The sequence below is a fragment of the Chelmon rostratus genome, chromosome 8 (assembly GCF_017976325.1).
Source record: "Chelmon rostratus isolate fCheRos1 chromosome 8, fCheRos1.pri, whole genome shotgun sequence".
Classification (NCBI taxonomy): domain Eukaryota; kingdom Metazoa; phylum Chordata; class Actinopteri; order Chaetodontiformes; family Chaetodontidae; genus Chelmon; species Chelmon rostratus.
The window spans coordinates 1303855-1321443 of NC_055665.1; the positions used below are offsets into that span (position 1 = coordinate 1303855).

A 17589-nucleotide genomic window follows, 5' to 3' on the forward strand; every position below is an offset into this window, starting at 1 on the left:
CGTCGGGTGAACGTTTAAACACCTGAACGTCGCGATAATTTACACGTTAACCCACCTGGTTTCGACTCGCTGGTCCCAGTCCTCCCAGTGGCTCCTTACAGGTTGTGCAGAATGAGCCCAGTCAGTCCTACAGGTGACATACTGGAGCCTCACTGGGTGCGGTTTAACTGGTGACACGCTGGTGCTGAACTGGTGCCGAGAAATCACGACCAGTGTCGAGTCAGCGAAAATACCATATCCGGTCATTAAGCTTCAAAATAAAATGAGCAGCCGGTCACCAGGACACCCAGGTAAGTGTCGTTGGATCCATAGTTTCCTTTTCTTGAAAAATAATTATTATTCTATAATATAAACCATGATTTAATTTTACTGCTGGAAAGCATGCAGCCGTTTTTTGAAGAGACTTGAAGCAATTTTTAATATTTCGATTACTGAAACACTTCTAAAATAGACTGACAAGATTTCTGAGATTGATTAATTTATAGTATATTAGCAATGCCAATGAAATTAGAAAGTAGAGCATCAGAGTGTTAGAAAGAAAGCAATGACATTTACAAAAATAGTCAAATTCTGTCCTTCTTTCAAACAGAAACTGTGAAGAAGTCACTTTTTAGATAAATAGTAAAGAGGAAAAACGCCATTTAGAATAAATTCTGTTTTCATGTGTGCACGGCAGCTCACCTGAGCGTTAACCTGGGAGTCCTTGCTGAAGCTGCTCGGGTCTTTGCTGCATCTCAGCCCCGCTCCCCCTGCCCTCATGGCCGTTTCCAGCTTTTTGGGGGCCCTTTGCAAAATGATGTGTGTTATGATGATTTCAAACCATCTGAGGTGGTCCGGGGGGAGCCATTTAACATGACACTGTAAAAGCATCAATCTGATGCACTTCAACAGGCGAAGAGGCTAGATCTGTTTCAAACTATAACTTTGTTTCACTCATAATCCAATCAAATCTCTCAAGTTCACTTCAGCAATCTGAACCAAAACAGCTTCAGTACAACTGAAAAACTTCTGAAAACGTATAAGATGAACAGAATCTGCACTGTAACATCCGCCAAACGCTTGAAATGAGACAGACGCACCTGAGCCCGTTCAGCCCGCCGACAGTTGGGAACTTCCTGGCTAGCCAGCTAGGCTAACTGAGCTAGCTGAACGAAGAATAGCTGACTAGCTTCAAAGCTGGCTAACGTTAGCTAAGTTACAGCCCTCCACCCTCAGTAAGCTGAATCAACATCATGAAAGTCTTACCTTTGCTCTGTGAGCGTTTATCTTGTCCAGTTTTCATCTTTTTTTGGCACCAGGAGGATACTTTCGAAGCCATGTAGCCACCACCACTGCTAACGGCTAACGTCCAGTCACGTCCTTCACCGAGGTCATAGGTCAACAACGTCAACGTCATTCATTGCGTGATTGATTTGCTCAGTGTTAGGACTAAAGTACAAATTCATTTTTTATTTTATTTTTGAGCATGTAGGTGTTTTCACTCAACGCGCGAGGACGCTTGACTACCAAGACAGTCCCTCATTTAAATTTTTTTTAAAAATGAACAAAAATCCCCCCAAAAAACAATAAAACAAAATAAACAAATAAAAAATGAGGGGGTTTCTTTCTTTCTTGGGCCCCTGGTGGCTTCAGGGTCCCTGTTTAGTCTCATAGTTCACATACAACAAAAAACTGGCCAGCAGGCCTTTCCTGTGTCTCTCCAGCTGTTCCTTCTAAAAATATCAAATAAAAAATAAAAAAGCTTAATTTCTGTTTGGTAGAAAAGTGTCAGAAATCTGCTGAAATTTGAACAAGTGTCTGGCAGCAACATATAAATCTGTGGCATTATTATACACAATAATATTTGAAGGTAAATAAATCAGACAAGTTGGCAAAAGTATATTATTCCTGTATATCTGATCGATTTAACTGATGTGATTTAATGATTTCTATCTTTAAGTCATTTATGTTTTATTTTATATGTTATTCCATTTCTTTTGTGATGTATGTGATTTGGCTGCTGTAACAACTTCCTGTTGGGATCAACAGGCCATGTCACAGAATAAAGCTCAGTGCTATTCAAACACTTACTTTGAAGGCGGCCTCGTCTGTTTTCTGGTTTATTTTGCACAAGTGAAACTTGACCAAGCTGAGACTCAGTACAGTCGATGAAGAGGATGAAGATGAGGAAAAGGAAGGATCATTTACTGGATGTACAAATAACAAAGCAGCACAAACTCAGACATTTCGGGCTCATCCCTGTCTTTTATTTTTGTGTTTTCTTAAAAAAACCCACACATTTACAACTGAAGTCACAGCCATATATAACTTACAACAGCAAACACAAGTTTCTATTTTAAATACACTCCTCTGCTCCGACTGTAATCAACCAATTCAACAACCTGCAACACAAAGTCAAGTCAAATTCCCCTAAACTGACCTTTGAATGAAGCGCAGCCCGGTGCATTAAAATATACAGTGTGGTGTTTCCTCTGCGGCGAAACATCCTTCACTCACACAAGCGTCACTCCCCAGCAGACAAAACCTAAACTGTCACATTAAAAAAGCTCGTTTTCAACAGTAAACCTCCAGTTTGAGTCGATATTTTCAGGCAGAATGTTTGCAGGTACAGATTAAGTGTTGTTTTGTTTGCTCCAGGGCAGCTGGCTGCAGCAGACGAGGGACTGATCTCTGAGTATCTTTTGCTTCAATCACTGTTCCGGATGAGATACGACCACTGAGAACCACTGAGAACCACTGAGAACACAACCAACGCCTCCTGTTTTCATTCAGCTCACTGATGAGATGAAGTCTTTTAAAAACAACCATCAGTTTCCCCGATCAAACCCGACCTAACTGATCAATATCGCAGAGTCTGGCTGAGATGGACAATGAGAGTTCTGAAAATGTTGGAAAATATAAATAAAGTTTTAATTTAGAAAAACGACACAAGGTCGCAGATTCAAATTCCTGCTGACACCCGCTGCAGCCGAGACGCCCTGGAACGGGATGGTTAGTGGAGCCGCTGCTCGGTGATGACGAGCGGGAAGATGAAGTGGTCAGCTGACGTCTCCCGGTCAGACAGGCAGGCAGGCAGGCAGACAGACAGACAGACAGACAGACAGACAGACAGACAGACAGACAGACAGACAGACAGACAGACAGACAGACAGACAGACAGACAGACAGACAGACAGGTGAACATGCATCAGGTCAGGTCAAACACACGGAGTCGCTCTCTGCTCAGTGTCTGGTTTGGGACAACGAACACGACAAAGTCAATGTTTGGGTAACAACACATCCCATAATAACATTCTGGGTCACGCTGTAAGGAGCAGAATCAGCTTGGTTCAGTCAGACAGGGAGGGGGGTTATTTCAGGCCCCTGAACACTGAAGCTAATCATCACCGACACGACTGAAGAGAGAACTCCTGACATTCAGATTCTAGAAGGTTTCTGTTTCACATCACCTGACGTCTCACCGAACGTTTAATAAACGTGTGTTTCACCAAGTTTCTCTACGTTTTTCCTTTAAACGTGTCGAGCAAAGCCGTTGTCGACTCGCATATTAACTCTTCACTTTTTCTTCTGAGACCCAGTTTGATCATGACGCGTCTAAACTCCACCACAGATGCTAACTGGGATGGTTTTTTTTGTTTTTCTAGCTTGGATGGATTCCTCCATCCTCCGCTCCACCCTTCCTAAACAACAAACCAACCTCTCAGCCCAAACCAGACACGCAGCTGAACACGACACCCGGTTTCTGAAGCGTCCACACACACGTTAACGTGCAGCAATCCCTCATAAAACCTCTGCTCATCTTTTCACTTCCTCCCTACAGTTGAGACATTTTCTCAAACTCCCTTTAAACCGCCGTCAAACGGGAAAAACAAAACAATAAAACGAATAAAAAACGAACACGGCCGTAATCTTTGTCCCCATTTAGCAGCTGAAAATGTCGTAACTGCTCGACAAAGTAAAAACCTGCTGATGAAAAATGTCCTTTAACTGGAAGACTCACATTAGTTTGTCATAAATACTCTATCTACACTTCTTATCATACAGATTTTACAGTATTAGACGAAGGTCCTGATGATCAGCAGGAAAAGCCAAAACGTGATGTTTTTACGTCTTAATTTGAAATCTGAACACGTTCAAAGAACATTTTGATGAGTTAATACATGAATCAGGAGTTAAAACGTCTCCAGCTGCTAAAAGCCTTCGTTCAGTCTGTTATCAGACAGGAAGTCTTCACTTCTTCCTTCTTTCTGTCTGTTGAACAAACCAAATCAACATCTTCCTGCGGCGGCCTTCGAATCCAGACGGACCTTCTACCAGGCGGGAAATGAAAGAACGCTGACATCAAACAACACTGCAGGTGAGTCCACCGGGTACTGAAGAGGATCCAGATCCAGGCAGAGACCGTGAGAGCTTTCAGACAGCTGACTTCTTGTTTCTGATGGATGCTGGTTCAGTCTTTTGAAACTGGACCAAACAGTCCAACAACTCTCTAAAGAGGAAAACCCCCCACAGCTCGAGGCTTTGGTGAGAGTTGGTGTTCTGGATGATCTGCTGGTCCTGGTTTGGAGGACGGCCTTGAAACACACTCAAACTGTGGCCTCCAGAAGACGCTGGTCTGGAGTTTCAGGGAGTTCTCGGCTTCTTGTTTCAACAGTGAGACATTTCGATCATGTTGAGAAGCAGACGGACAGACGGAGGGACGATCTGACAGACAGTTGTGTTTGGAGTGTTTACTGGATGCTCTGCTCGACCTTCTCAATCCACATTTGATCTTTTCTTGAATAAAATCGTTAATTTCTTTCCGTGGTCACACTGGTAAAAAAGGTAAATCTGAATTTCTAAAACTCTGTGGTAAAACTTTCAGTCCTGCAGAAGATTTCTAGAAAGCAGCGATGAAGAGCTCTGCAGGGACGTTGAGGTCTAAACTGAATCATCTGGTCGTGTATTTTAAAAAACTGGGGAAACCAAAGTATTTACACCGACACAGCTGATCGCTCTGGACATGCATGAACCCGAGTTCGACCAGTTTTCTCTCCTCCGGGATGCAGGACTCCACGTCCAAGACTGATGCACGGATCTGGGCTCAGCGTGTTAACCCTCGATGAGGGGGGGGTTCTTCGGTCCAGCTCGGCTCCGTCTGCTGCAGCCGCATCAACTTTCGGGATCTTTAATGGAGACAAAGAGCTGCTGGATTCACATCGACGAGGCAAACAGAGCGACAGAGGACAGGAAGGAGCGCGTCGCTCCGACATCCACCAGGAGGCAGCAGAGAGGTGAGGAACACAAGCAGGTGAAGGCAGCAGGTATCCTGGGTTTGCCGTTTCTCCTCTTCCCCTCAGAGGCCGGATGCTGCGGGAGTCATCAGGGGCGTTTTGTTCCCGGACGATCAGCATTCGAGCGGCGGGTGGAAGCTGCGTCTGCAGTCGATGGCTTTGGGGCTGGGAGGCTGAGCTCGCTTCTTACGGAGCTCCTCTCGACCCAGAGTGCCGCTGAGCCGAGTGTACGCCACCTTGTACTTTTTATCGAACGCGGCTGCAGGGAGAGAGAGAGGAACGTGTTCTAATATCTTTATTGACTTTTTACAACACAAATGAACACACAAACGACCCACACAGACCCACCGACATACAGCTCTCTCTAAAAACACGGATTCACCATTTTACCAGGGCTCACTGTCTGTGCCGGACCAGTTCTTGACTCGACACAGTGACTCTTCTGCTGGTTGTCTGGTTACTGCTCGGAGTCCGACGACAGATTAAACAAACAACGCAAAATGTGTTAACCAGTGAGCCTCAGGTAGGTGGATTTTCTCACCTTTGGACAGAGCCAGGCTAGCCGTTTCCCCTTGCTTCCAGTCTTTATGCTAAGCTAAGCTAACTGGCTGCTGTCTGCAGCGTCATATTTAGCATGCAGGCAGCAGCAGTAACCTTTAGTTCTGTTTTCAGAGTATAAGCAGTCTTTCAAAGATTAAAACATCATAAATTTGATGAATCAGTCTTACCGACGTGATCTTTGCCCATAGCTGCCAGCGTGAGGAAGAGGAACTCTCTGTACAAACTCCTGTCGAACACACAACACACAGAGTTCACACTGATGTTAAATCATGTCCACGGCATAAAAGCTTCAGTTAGACGTTCACATCTTACAGAAGGAGAACACGTTTATCAATGCTAATAACCAGTGACGGGTTTACAGATGGTGCATTTACGCTCTCTGCAGTATAAAGGTTTGCATGCAGAAATACTGCCCCCCCCCCTCACCTCTGAGTCCAGGCCGAGCCCGGCTGTTTGACCAGCGTGTCCAGGAAGAGGGTGACGGCTTTGTGCACCTCGTTCATGCCGACCCACCGCAGCACCTCCTCCAGGAAGGACAGGGTGAACGGGTGGTTGTGTCTCCGCCAGCTGTAGCTTCTCATCATCGGGATGCCACCTGGTGGAGGAAGGGTGGAGGAGCGGCGTGCGTGGGTGGAGGGTCATTAAAGATGTGTATCAGTGTGAGTAAAGCGGTGTGTTTGTCTTACTGTGGATCCTCCAGAGGATGTAGAGGGGGGGCCACTGGTCTGTGTCTGGGGTCAGGGTGTCCCAGAGGAGCCTCACCCTCACTGCTGAGTTCTCCGACTGGGAAACATGTGTGATGAGGGACAGACAGAGATGGACAGGGACAGACAGAGACAGTCTGTGGGTCAGCTGTCTTTCTTCATCTTACTGGATGACATTTAACAGCTGTTGATCTTAAAATTAGAGTTGTGATCTTAAAATTATTGCAAATGTTTGGCTGTTTGTACTTTGCATCGTGTTTCTGAGACTTTCAGTCTAAGAGAAATCTGTTTTTAGTTCAGAGGCATCTGACGAAAACCCTGAACGGCTGTTTGTCCACTAAACCTTCACTGGTCTTCATTTCATTGGTCTATTTTATTGTTTATATACATTTTAGTATATCTCAGCTGCTGTTGGTACATTTCATTGGTATATTCTATTATTTATTGTTCAGTATATTTTCATTTCTGGTATATTTTTATTGCATTTACGAACATTTTTACTGCATGTTGGTTTATTTTATTCTAGTATCTTAATTTTATTTTATAATCTTTCTTAATTTTCTTATTATCTTGTTTCTAACATGGGGGTGGCAATGCAAGTTTCATTGACATGTCACGCTCAATGACTATAAAGAAATCTTGAATCTTAAACCTTCTCAGATTGTGACGTCCAGCTGTTTTAATGTTGTCAGAGGTCTTTAAATCAAATTTTAGATTAAATCTAATTGAAGTGAATTATGTACAAGTAGCACAATTATGCTAAATTTTATTTTTAATTTTTCAATTGTATTGATAAAGCTAAAGAAATCCATCCATTAAAAGATAAATTTCAGCACTAAAACGCCTCAAACAAACATGTTGTCATCTAAATCAGTGGTCCCCAAGCCCCGGGCCGCAGACCGGTACCGGTCTGTGGATCAACTGGTACCAGGCCGCACAAGAAATAATCAATTATTTCCGTTTTATTTATCATCTGAGTCTGAACGATCTTTTATTTTGAAAAATCTTTTATTTTGAAAATGACCAGATTCTCTCGGTTGCATCTCGGTCGCTTGAGCGCTCAAATTTAACCTACAAGCTTGCAAAATGAGTAAAAATCAGATGTCTTTGGGAAGTTTGTGTTTGCGAAGGGGAAAAGGCCCAGAGAAGAGACAGAAAAAGAGCGACGACTTCCAAGAAAACAGAAAGCTTTGAAGAGACAACACCAGGAGTCCTGCTTGAAATGTGGATTTGTCGACAGGTGATTCCACCACACCGAGCCCGCTCTGCATGATATGAAGCCTTCAAAACTCAATACTCATGTTAAGTTGTTGGCGCAATGTTACCAGGAAGCTGCTAATAAAGTTGCATACGAGTCCACAGTGAATTTAAGAACCCTGCAAAACATTCAGAATTCAAGCTGCCGTCCAAACTAAGACACAAATGCAGGAATTCGGTGTGTGTGGGTGGAGGCGGTGGCCGGAAAGCCTTTTACCTGCGTGAACTGGCTGACCAGCGGCGAGGCTCTGACCAGCTGCAGCAGGTTACTGGGCAGGCCGAGACGGTGGAAAAACCAGACCAGGTTCCAGAAGATGATGGAGTGGTTGTCCAGGAACTGAGGCTGGGCCAGGACCGCCTCGCCCTCGTTCTCCAGCAGGCTCTCCAGCTCCTTCCTCAGAACCAGAGGGCTCAGGTAGGCCACCGTCACCTGGGGAGCCCCGCCCACTGAGGAACCCTGTGGGGGGGCAGAGACCGTCAGTGAGACAGGAAGTAGGGCAGGACGAGAGGACGGGAACAGGAAGAACAGAAGCTTTGAATGAAGAGTGAGGGAACGTGTGTTACTGTGGTCGTCCTGCTGTTCTCTGAGTAGCTGCTGGTCTCAGAGCTGGAGTCTTCACTCAGACCGTTACACTGGTGTTGCGGGGGGGCTTCCTGGCCACTGGGGGGCCTGACCGCGCTCTCCACCTCGTCCTCCGTGTTCCAGTTGCCGCGCTCGACACTGACGGAAAAAAGCGGGAGAGAGGGATGTCAGCGCGCGCTGTGTAGCTGCGCTAACATTACAGCATGCTAACATCAGCAAGCTACCACTACAGACAGCATGCTGACGTGCACGTAACCAGCAGACTGAGAGGTATTCTGCCAGCGTTGGGGCTAACTCTGACCTGCTGGTGGCGCTACAGGAACACAGTTATTAGGAGTTTTGAAATAAGGAGCATCGGAGTCATTCTCCGGCTGAGATGACTGCTGCTCATTGTTTACTGGTCCAGCTCTTCCAGACTTTATAACTTTTACTGGACCACACGGATCAAACTCTGATAATACAAGGAGTCATTTCACTGTGTCTGACACACCTGCCCCTTTTCTAATCATGTGTGGGAGTAAAAAAGAAGCATTTCTGAGTCCTCCTCACAGCCCAGCTTTGGTCCTCCGGGGCTGATCTGGACTCTGTAATCTGGACCAAAGTGTGGGACCGACAGTCCGACAGACGGGACTATTGAAAGGGACGCTGCTGCTGTGGCCGCACACGTTCTCTGCCTTGTACCGCAGCACAGAGCATCAGTCAGATCTGCCGTCCCGGCCCGACGGTGTTATATCAGATCCCCGATGGACGTCCGTACCTGCCGACGGGTCCCAAGTCACAGATCTCAGCATTCAGGAAGGGGACGAAGGAGGCGCAGCAGAACGGGCAGGACGAGTTCAGGTTGGAGTCGTCCGACGTCCAGCCGGCCATGATCTCCTCGTCATAAACCAACGAGTTACAGCTGCGACACAGAGAGCAGCTGGACATCAACACCTGGACGCACAGAGAGGGGAGGGGGGGGGGTCAGCACTGACGACGGACCAACTGAGGACACAACCAGTCCACGCCGGCTGCGGCAGGCATTTCCTGACTGATCCGTTTACCTCCAGTCCCGTCCCGTCCTGGTTGGCGTCCCAGGACCTGCGCAGAGGATAGGCTGGACTGGGCGTGTCCGTCAAGTCGAGGTCGCTCCCTACAGACAACGAACTCTGAGGAAGGACAACAAGGAGCCAGATGATTCAGCAGATAACGGCGTCAACATCGCAGCAGAGGAAGTACTGGACGACATTAGAACCAAAAACTAATGCAAGCTGTTTCATCTGTGCAACAAAATGATGTTTTTATTCTGCATGTGGAAATGTGATGCATCGTTATCTGAGTGTTTTCATCGCTAATGACAATACATAATTTCATTATTCGCACGTTTCATCGGCTTTATTTTGAGTTCTTCATCAGGATCAATTAGCTGAACCATTATAGTGGACGGTTAGTGAACGCTGCAGCGAACTGAGAGACTTCACTACTCACACGAATCAGGATCAAGTTTTATTTTGAAAATCAAATCCTTTTCAAAGCGGGACACTAAGAGGTGAAATCAAACTGAACTCACACGTTAGCCTTTCACACAGAAATCAGTGTCAAACCTCTGAGGTAGCGTTGACCAGCCTCTCCTTAGCTTTCAGCAGCGTTTCAGCCACTTTTCTCGACTGCCTCTGCTCAGACACCCTCCGTCCTATCCCTCCTCCTCCTCCTCGCCGGTCGTCCACGCTGGCGGCTCGTCGAACAGACACCCGGTGCCTGGTTGGGGTGAGGAGCTGCTGGAGCTTCCCTGCCAGACCTCCTCGGCTCGGGGAGGAGACGTTGTTGTAGTTCTCGTCTACAGCTTTATTTCTGCTGCCGGTGTCACGTGTTCCTGCAGGCCTGCAGGTCAAAGGTCGAGGACTGATGACGTGAACACACAGAACCACAAGGTGCTGTACAGGTGAACGACAGTTTCTGACATTTCTTGGGAAGAAATTTCCTCTAATTTAAAGTTCAAATCGCAGACTTTATTCTGTCCACTTCCCTCCATCAGTAGTTGCGTTTCCATTACAGTTGTTCGCAAAATAAAAGCGATATTTCTGAAATTTCAGCAAAGTTCAAACGCGACTTGCAGGTGTTTCCATTGAACAGTGTTTTGCGAACCAGCCGAAATTCTCGTAAGTTCTCGGACGTCCCGCGAGATGTGTGTGTGTGCTGTACGTCGGTAAAACAAAGCCCTATAATTAAAAAGCACATGCTGAAGGTGAAATAAAGAAATGATCTGTTGACTTAGAGTGATCACTGATTTTAATGGCCTATTATTGATCACTTTGTTATTACGCGAGGCTCCTCTGACAGCGTCAGCTCGCGCCGGCGGAGCAGCAGCAGAATACAGGACTGTGAATTACTGAAGTGTCCTTTGAACATATTTTCTATCAGCAATTATGTGTAAATATTAAAGTTAATGGCGTGCACGCGTGTCTCCCACAGAGCTGAGGTGCACACATTTATCACAAGTTCATCTCACGATTAATGAAAACGGAATGATTAGATTTTACAAAGTGACACAGGACGAGATCACAGCTGTCAGATTGTCTTTAACAGATCAGCCAGTGTGACAGCTGGAACAGCTGGAGTGTTTTTGTCTGCTACTTATTAGAATCCAGAAAACATACAAACACTACAAAATTGACAAGACGTTATATCTGACTGCATGCGGCCCGAAACGGTGGTCCGCTGACCTCGGAGACGTGTAAATGCGAAAAAAATGTTTCCATTACACTTTTGCGATACACTTTAATATCGACACGTCTGAAAAACCACCTCATGAGAGCGAAAAAATGTTTTTGCGAAATTTGAGAGGATTTTTGAAATTTAGGTGTTTCCATTACCGTTTTTTTATTGCGATATTTAGGATTTGCTCATTTCTAGGGGCAATGGAAACGCAGCTAGTGGAGCCCCAAAGCACACTACGAAAGATTAAACAGATCTAAGACAGAGAAATGAGGGAATCCACAGCGAGAAATATTAGTAAGGTGATGTAAGATCCATTAATGAGCTATTCTTAGATAAAACCAAGTTAAAGAGTTATTTCAAACAGCTTTCCGCCCTGACCGACCTGCCGTCTCTCTCTGCTGGCTGGCAGCTGCAGTCCGGCTCGGAGTCGGCCGACTCTGCACACTCCTTGTAGAAGGTGGAGAGGCAGACCTGACTCCGCCGAACCAGAGCGCCGCCCGGGGGCGCTGGAGGCGGGGTGGAAGTGTCTCTGCGTCCCATCGGAGGTTTGCGGGAGACGGCGTCGCTGCAGCCGTTGGTCCCTGCGCTACGGAGGACGGTTTTCTTGCAGAGCTTCGTCTCTGCGGGACAGAGAGGATCACGACTGTGCGACAGAATGCAAACTGAAAGAATGACTCGACGGGAACAATAAGGAATAAACAGCTTCGAAACGACTGAGGAACATATGAGAGAACAAGAATAAGAGCACAAATTCAAGGTGCAGGGGTGAGTTCTGCTGGAGGAACAATCTGATATTTTGGATTAATCTCATCGTACTGGCAAGAGACTACTATAAAGAGAATAAAATACTTTTAATTCCTCGTTACCGTGTTACCTTTGCTCTACCTGGTCACGTTCATTTTATATTTTCTCAATTAAAAGCCCGGTCTCAAATACAGGCCAACTAAGCATAAGGTACATTTCCATATCTCTAATTTATTGAAGAACAGCATGAAGATGATCACGCTGTTCTCAGAACTTTGTTGTTCTGGATTATTCATCTAAAGTATCTTTTGTTTGGTGGCCTTAACCAGCTGGGGGGACTGGGACTGGGACTGGCACTGGGTTGTTTTATTACAGACACCTGATATTCTTTGCTGAACTGAAGCGTTCGGTCTGTTTCTTACTGTCAGTCGGTGTCTTCATGCTGTTCAGACTGTTGCTCTTCACCAGTGAACCCGTCAGAGACTCGTGACTGGAGCTTTCAGACAGGCCGCTCCAACTGGACTGACGAATCAGAGTGGAGTGGGGGCGGGGCCTCTGATCAGGCTCCATCATTGCTTCTTTTAGAGAAAAAAGTAGAAATAGAATAACTTAAATATTTAGACTTATCTTAAATAACAGAGTTAAAGCTCAACTCAGAGAGATACGTGGTTTTCACTGGACAGGAAGGGGGTGGAAAATGGTAATCTGAAAAGTAACTAGTAACTAAAGCTATCAGACAAATGTAGTGGAATAGAAGTACAACATGGCATAAAATGGAAATACTCCAAAGTACAAGTACCTCAAAAATATACATTAGCACAATACTTGAGTAAATGTACTTTTTGCTTTCCACCACTGCAGTTAATTAAATTTCTCAAAGTATTCAGATCCTTCACTTCAGTAAAAGTACTGATATCACACTGAAAATACTCCACTGCATGTAAAAGTAGCAGTAAAAGCTGACAGAGAAATGCAGTGGAGTAACAAATACAACATGTACCTCTGAAAGGCAGTGGAGTAGAAGATGCATACAATGGAAAGTAAAGTACAAGTACCTTGAATTTGAACTGGAGTAAATGTATTTAGTTACGTTCCACCACTGTTCCACTGCTGAGCTTCGCTCTATTAGACTTCATCTGAGTTTGTGATTTGTTTAAACCCAACGATCATCAATGATCTTCAATATCTAACAAATATTTTCTGACCTCCCCGCGACCCCACTGAGCCGCTCTTCTGGCGCCGTTTGATTGGCTGTCTGAACTGAGCCACAGCCAACAGGACGTTCCTCAGCTTGGCCCAGCGCAGACGCCCGCCCTGACTGGTGGACGGCCACTTGCTCTCCAGCACTGCCTGAGGACAGAGGACACCTGGTTAGAGACGTTTCTCTGCATGTGTGCATCTGTGTGTGTGTGTGTGTGTGTGTGTGTGTGTGTGTGTGTGTGCGCGCGCCTGGACCTTGTTGTAGTATCCGTAGGTGATGGTGTTGGGTGTGATTCCAGCCTTCTTCATCTCCAGCAGGACTCGGACGGCGAGGACTGGCTGACCGTACTGACCACACAGCTGCATCAGGATCCGGTAACACACCTGAAACACACACACACACACACACTCTCACACACACATATGACCTGCTGTCTCACATCATCCCATGCAGTGCTCAGCATACAACACACCAGGAGCTGCTTCTTACTTCCTCACCTTCAGGCCAATAAGATGCTTCCCACAAAAAACAACAACTGACCCTAAAACAAAGCACCCCGAGCAGCCTTCCCCCCGTCTCACCTCGTCCGGCAGCACCACCTTGCGGTTCTCCATGTGTTTGAGGACGTCGTAGGCCGTGTGCAGCGCGCGCACCTTAGCGCTCTCCGCTCGGACGAAGGTGGGCAGGTAGATGAACCACAGGCCGTAACAGTGACCCAGCAGGCACTTGGACCACATGTCCGGCACCGCCGAGTACTTCTGCGCTCGCTTCTGGGCCAACTTGATCTCCTGGGAGGTGAAAGATGTTAGATCGCATCAGAGACCGAGCTCTCCTGGAAGACGAAGACGGCGCTACAGGACATCTGGACATCCTGTCCTTCATCACACGGCGCCGCTGCAGATGTTCTCACATTATCAGACGTGATGTTTTTAAAGACAGCAGCACGAGGAGGACTCAGTACCAAAACAGAGCATCTTTATCTTCCATCCAGAGATCTGAAAATAACTTCCAACCCCCCCACACCCACAGTCTGTGACTGCTGAATATTGGATGAGCAGTGAAATATTGATAACAGCTCATTAAAATGAAATGATACACAGTCAGACTGTTCACACGGCTCCTGCTCTGTTCTCCATTCAGGGAAAACTGGGTCGGAATGTAAAACCAGAGTCTCCGGACGCACCGGTCTAACTTCTCTCCTGACACTGATGCTGACGCCAATCCATCAAAAAACACCTGGATCAGCCCTGATCCTGATCCTGAGACCACTTTCTACCCGACTGTATGATGTCATTATATTTCCATGACACAAAGATCAAACTGACTTCAGGTCTGCTGATGCTGGTGATCACACAGCGTACACTGCAGCCTTTATTCAGCTGATGTAAATGCCTGATCTGGCCTCAGTCCTGATCCTCCAGATCGGCTCAGAACATCCACACTTTCTCATTAAACTGACTGATGATCGAGGTTTCTCTCAACGTTCCTGAAGGATTGTGTCATATTTGGAAAAAGTTCTGTCATCAGAAGAAAGAAGTTATTTCCCAAAGCACAAAGTTATTCAGCATGAAGTCATTTTACACTTTACACAGTTTAAAGTGAGACTCTTTGGGCTAAATGAGACGTTCAGGGGACAGTCGGTAAATTCTACGTCATAGTTTAACAGTAGCACAAGTAGAAAGTTAACGTTTAGCTCATGTTTGCTGTCAGTAGCTAACATTAAAGAGAAAGATTGTTTTATTCTTTATTAATTCAACTTTTTATTTGTCACAGGAAGAATTTAACGAAAACCTTAAAGGATAACTTTGGTTTTTTACAACCTGGACCTTATTTCTAGCATTAAATACGACCCTGTCCATGCGCAGCCTCTATATAACGCATAATCTGCAGCGAAACTCGTTCATATTCCAATATTTAGTTCTGATATGCTGGTGCTATTCCCCTCTGAGCCCGTGGTGGCATGTTATCAACATCCGGCGTCTCTAGACAACTACCTCTGACGTGGATGATGTCATTACCGAACGCTGATGAGCAGCCAGCCACAACACGGCTAACTCTGCGCGGTCGGCTACGAATACGCAATAACGAACCATAGCTGTGCCAAACTAGCCGACCGCCGGCTCAGAGGGGAATAGCACCAGCATATCAGAACTAAATATTGGAATATGAACGAGTTTCTGCAGATTATGTGTTATATAGAGGCTGCGCACGGATGCCCCGAGTACTCGCATTATACGGATATACGCGCCGCTCCTCTGGGGCTAATTTCTTCAAAACGACTCCAAATGCCACCAAAGTTGTCTGGGTGAGTAAATGGTCGTATTTAATGCTACAAATAAGGTCCAGGTTGTAAAAAACCAAAGTTATCCTTTAAGACCTGCTTACAGACTAATTAAACACTTTAAATGGTCGGTTTCAAATGAAACTGTTTTTCTTGTTTTTTGTTGTTGTACCTGTTTGGTCCGTCGGGGGGCGGGGCTACTGGGGGCGCTGCCCTTCGCCGGGACCCGGAGCTGGTCCTGGGGCCGGTCAAAGAGCTCTGGCCTCAGAGTGGGGAAAGTTTCATAACTGGAAAAGTAGAAAAATGTCATCATCATGTGATCTTCAGCAGACTCACGGGCACATGTGGTGCAGTTTCAGACCCGTACCTGTAGAGGGCGGGGCACTCGGACCCGTCTGGTTCCTGCGGTTCTTCAGGAGGCATGATGAAGACCGTGTGTTCCCCGCTGTGAGTCTCATCCAGGTCGATCAGCCTCACCTCCTCCGGCTTCTCCACGTCCACCTGATGACAAACAACCATCAATACGCTCCTTCTACATTTCTTCATCATGTTCCAGATGATATTATTTTTGTTGTCTTTGTTTTTAGCTCGATGTCTGTTTCCACCTTTCCTGTTGGCTGTTCTTGGAGCTGAGTGTCACATTGAGAACGATTTGCATTCGCTGCACATCCACCAGGCTAAGCAGACGTGTTGCTAAAGCTACAGGGAGCTAGTTGCATAAGACTGGCAGAGAAAGTGCAGCAAAATTTCCCAACGCTAATATGCTAGCTTGACACCTGAAGGCTAACAACAGCACGTTTGTTGTTCCGTTCATTCTGATCATGTTCAGTGTTTGTTGAGACTCGAGGAGTCGGCAGTGGGGTCAGGTGTTCTGGCTTCTCCTGTGAAGACCCCGCAGGGAGCTGAGGGAGAGAATCAGTGATTTAACACCGACCGCCGGTCGCTGTTCTCACCTTTTGGACGCACTCGTCGAAGAACTCGAGGCAGGCGTGTCGGTCGCTGACGAAGGAACATTCCTCGATGAACTGAGTGAACATCTGAGTCTTCGTCAGCTGACCGTAGATCTTCTGCTGCGTTCGATCCCGAGACTTAAGGAAGCCTGGAGGAAGAGGAGGAGGAGGAGGAGTTGGTCGGTCAAAGTCAGACAGTCTGGGTTGAAAGATTCCCTCATACTTGACTTTGATGAGTAAACTCAACACATCATGAAATGACTGTGAAACGCTGATCTGCTGTCTGTTGTCATTAGTGTACGACCTGTGTGTTCATGCTTGCATGCAAACCAAATATTAATATAAGTTCAAGTTGAGGTTGAAGTTGGTGTCACTGAAGGTCAGTTTGTCCAACATTTGATTCAGAACACGCTGCAGTAGCTCAGTAAAATCTGGCCACATTTCCTGCAAAGTGTAAAGTTTTATTTAATCTCTGAGGCACCCTGATCACTGTTTGTAGCGCCACATCAAATCTATCTGGCATCACATTCACGCTCCAAAAAGGAAAAAACCTTCCAAATCCCAAACTCCACCACTGTTTAGGCTTCAAGACGCTAAATCAAGAACAGTGAAATCAGGATTTTTTTTTAATGTCTAACACTAATTGTTGGGTTTTAATAATATTTCTGCCTCCAGGGGGCACTAGTGAGAGTTTAGACTGTGTAATTATAGTGATAAAAAGCTAAAAAAAACTTCAAAATCTTCATTTCTTTAGTTTTAAAGGATGATGAACAAATATTTCACAGTTTTTCTTGATAACTGGTAAAATTTGTAATTATCAAAATTTTGATTAGGGCTGATTCATACAGTTGAATCCAAAACCAAACAGCTTTTAATTATATGTTGCTCTGAATAATTAATTTGGACAGCAGAAAAATTCTGCGAAATTACCTGATTAAGTCAAACAATAACATTCAATTATTGACCAGCTCTGATTAGAAATCTTTTTTTTTTTATTTGTCATTTAAGCTTCAGTGCACAAGTGTGTCAGAGCGCACCCTGCAGGTTGAACAGGGAGCTGCAGTCGGTGGTGGTGTCTGACGGCGCCTGGGTGATGGGCAGCAGGAAGGTCCGGTATCCTCGCAGCAGGCAGCTCATGAAGCGAAGGAACGCCTCCTGGATCTCCAGCTCCAGCTGCTTCTGACTCCTGTAGATCTGATCGTAGTCAGTCAACAGAAACTCCAACGTCGCCTCCTCCTGGCCGGGAGTGCAAACTGCAGGAGAAAAGGGGAAAACAATAATGTCCTTTGAACTTAATTATCTAATGAAATCAAGAAACCAACATTCACATAATTATGA

At 45.8% G+C, this 17589-nt stretch overlaps 1 protein-coding gene across 3 annotated transcripts in view; it reads right to left on the reverse strand.

Annotated features, from left to right (window-relative positions):
* Nucleotides 1-2226: 2226 nt before the first annotated feature.
* The window catches only part of LOC121609862 (DENN domain-containing protein 4B-like), a 40580-nt gene continuing 25217 nt past the window's right edge, over nt 2227-17589 (reverse strand). For all 3 annotated transcript variants that reach the window (XM_041941580.1, XM_041941582.1, XM_041941581.1), the window contains exons 12-29: nt 17289-17504; nt 16255-16400; nt 15669-15802; nt 15474-15588; nt 13602-13808; nt 13275-13403; nt 13025-13169; nt 12242-12397; nt 11458-11695; nt 9962-10238; nt 9422-9526; nt 9136-9311; nt 8360-8516; nt 8013-8252; nt 6521-6617; nt 6261-6429; nt 6002-6060; nt 2227-5532 (exon numbers count right to left, since the gene is read on the reverse strand). In XM_041941580.1, the coding sequence (XP_041797514.1) occupies nt 5387-5532; nt 6002-6060; nt 6261-6429; nt 6521-6617; nt 8013-8252; nt 8360-8516; nt 9136-9311; nt 9422-9526; nt 9962-10238; nt 11458-11695; nt 12242-12397; nt 13025-13169; nt 13275-13403; nt 13602-13808; nt 15474-15588; nt 15669-15802; nt 16255-16400; nt 17289-17504 (2912 nt within the window). In that variant the 3' untranslated portion in view covers nt 2227-5386. The remainder of the gene's footprint in view (nt 5533-6001; nt 6061-6260; nt 6430-6520; nt 6618-8012; nt 8253-8359; nt 8517-9135; nt 9312-9421; nt 9527-9961; nt 10239-11457; nt 11696-12241; nt 12398-13024; nt 13170-13274; nt 13404-13601; nt 13809-15473; nt 15589-15668; nt 15803-16254; nt 16401-17288; nt 17505-17589) is intronic.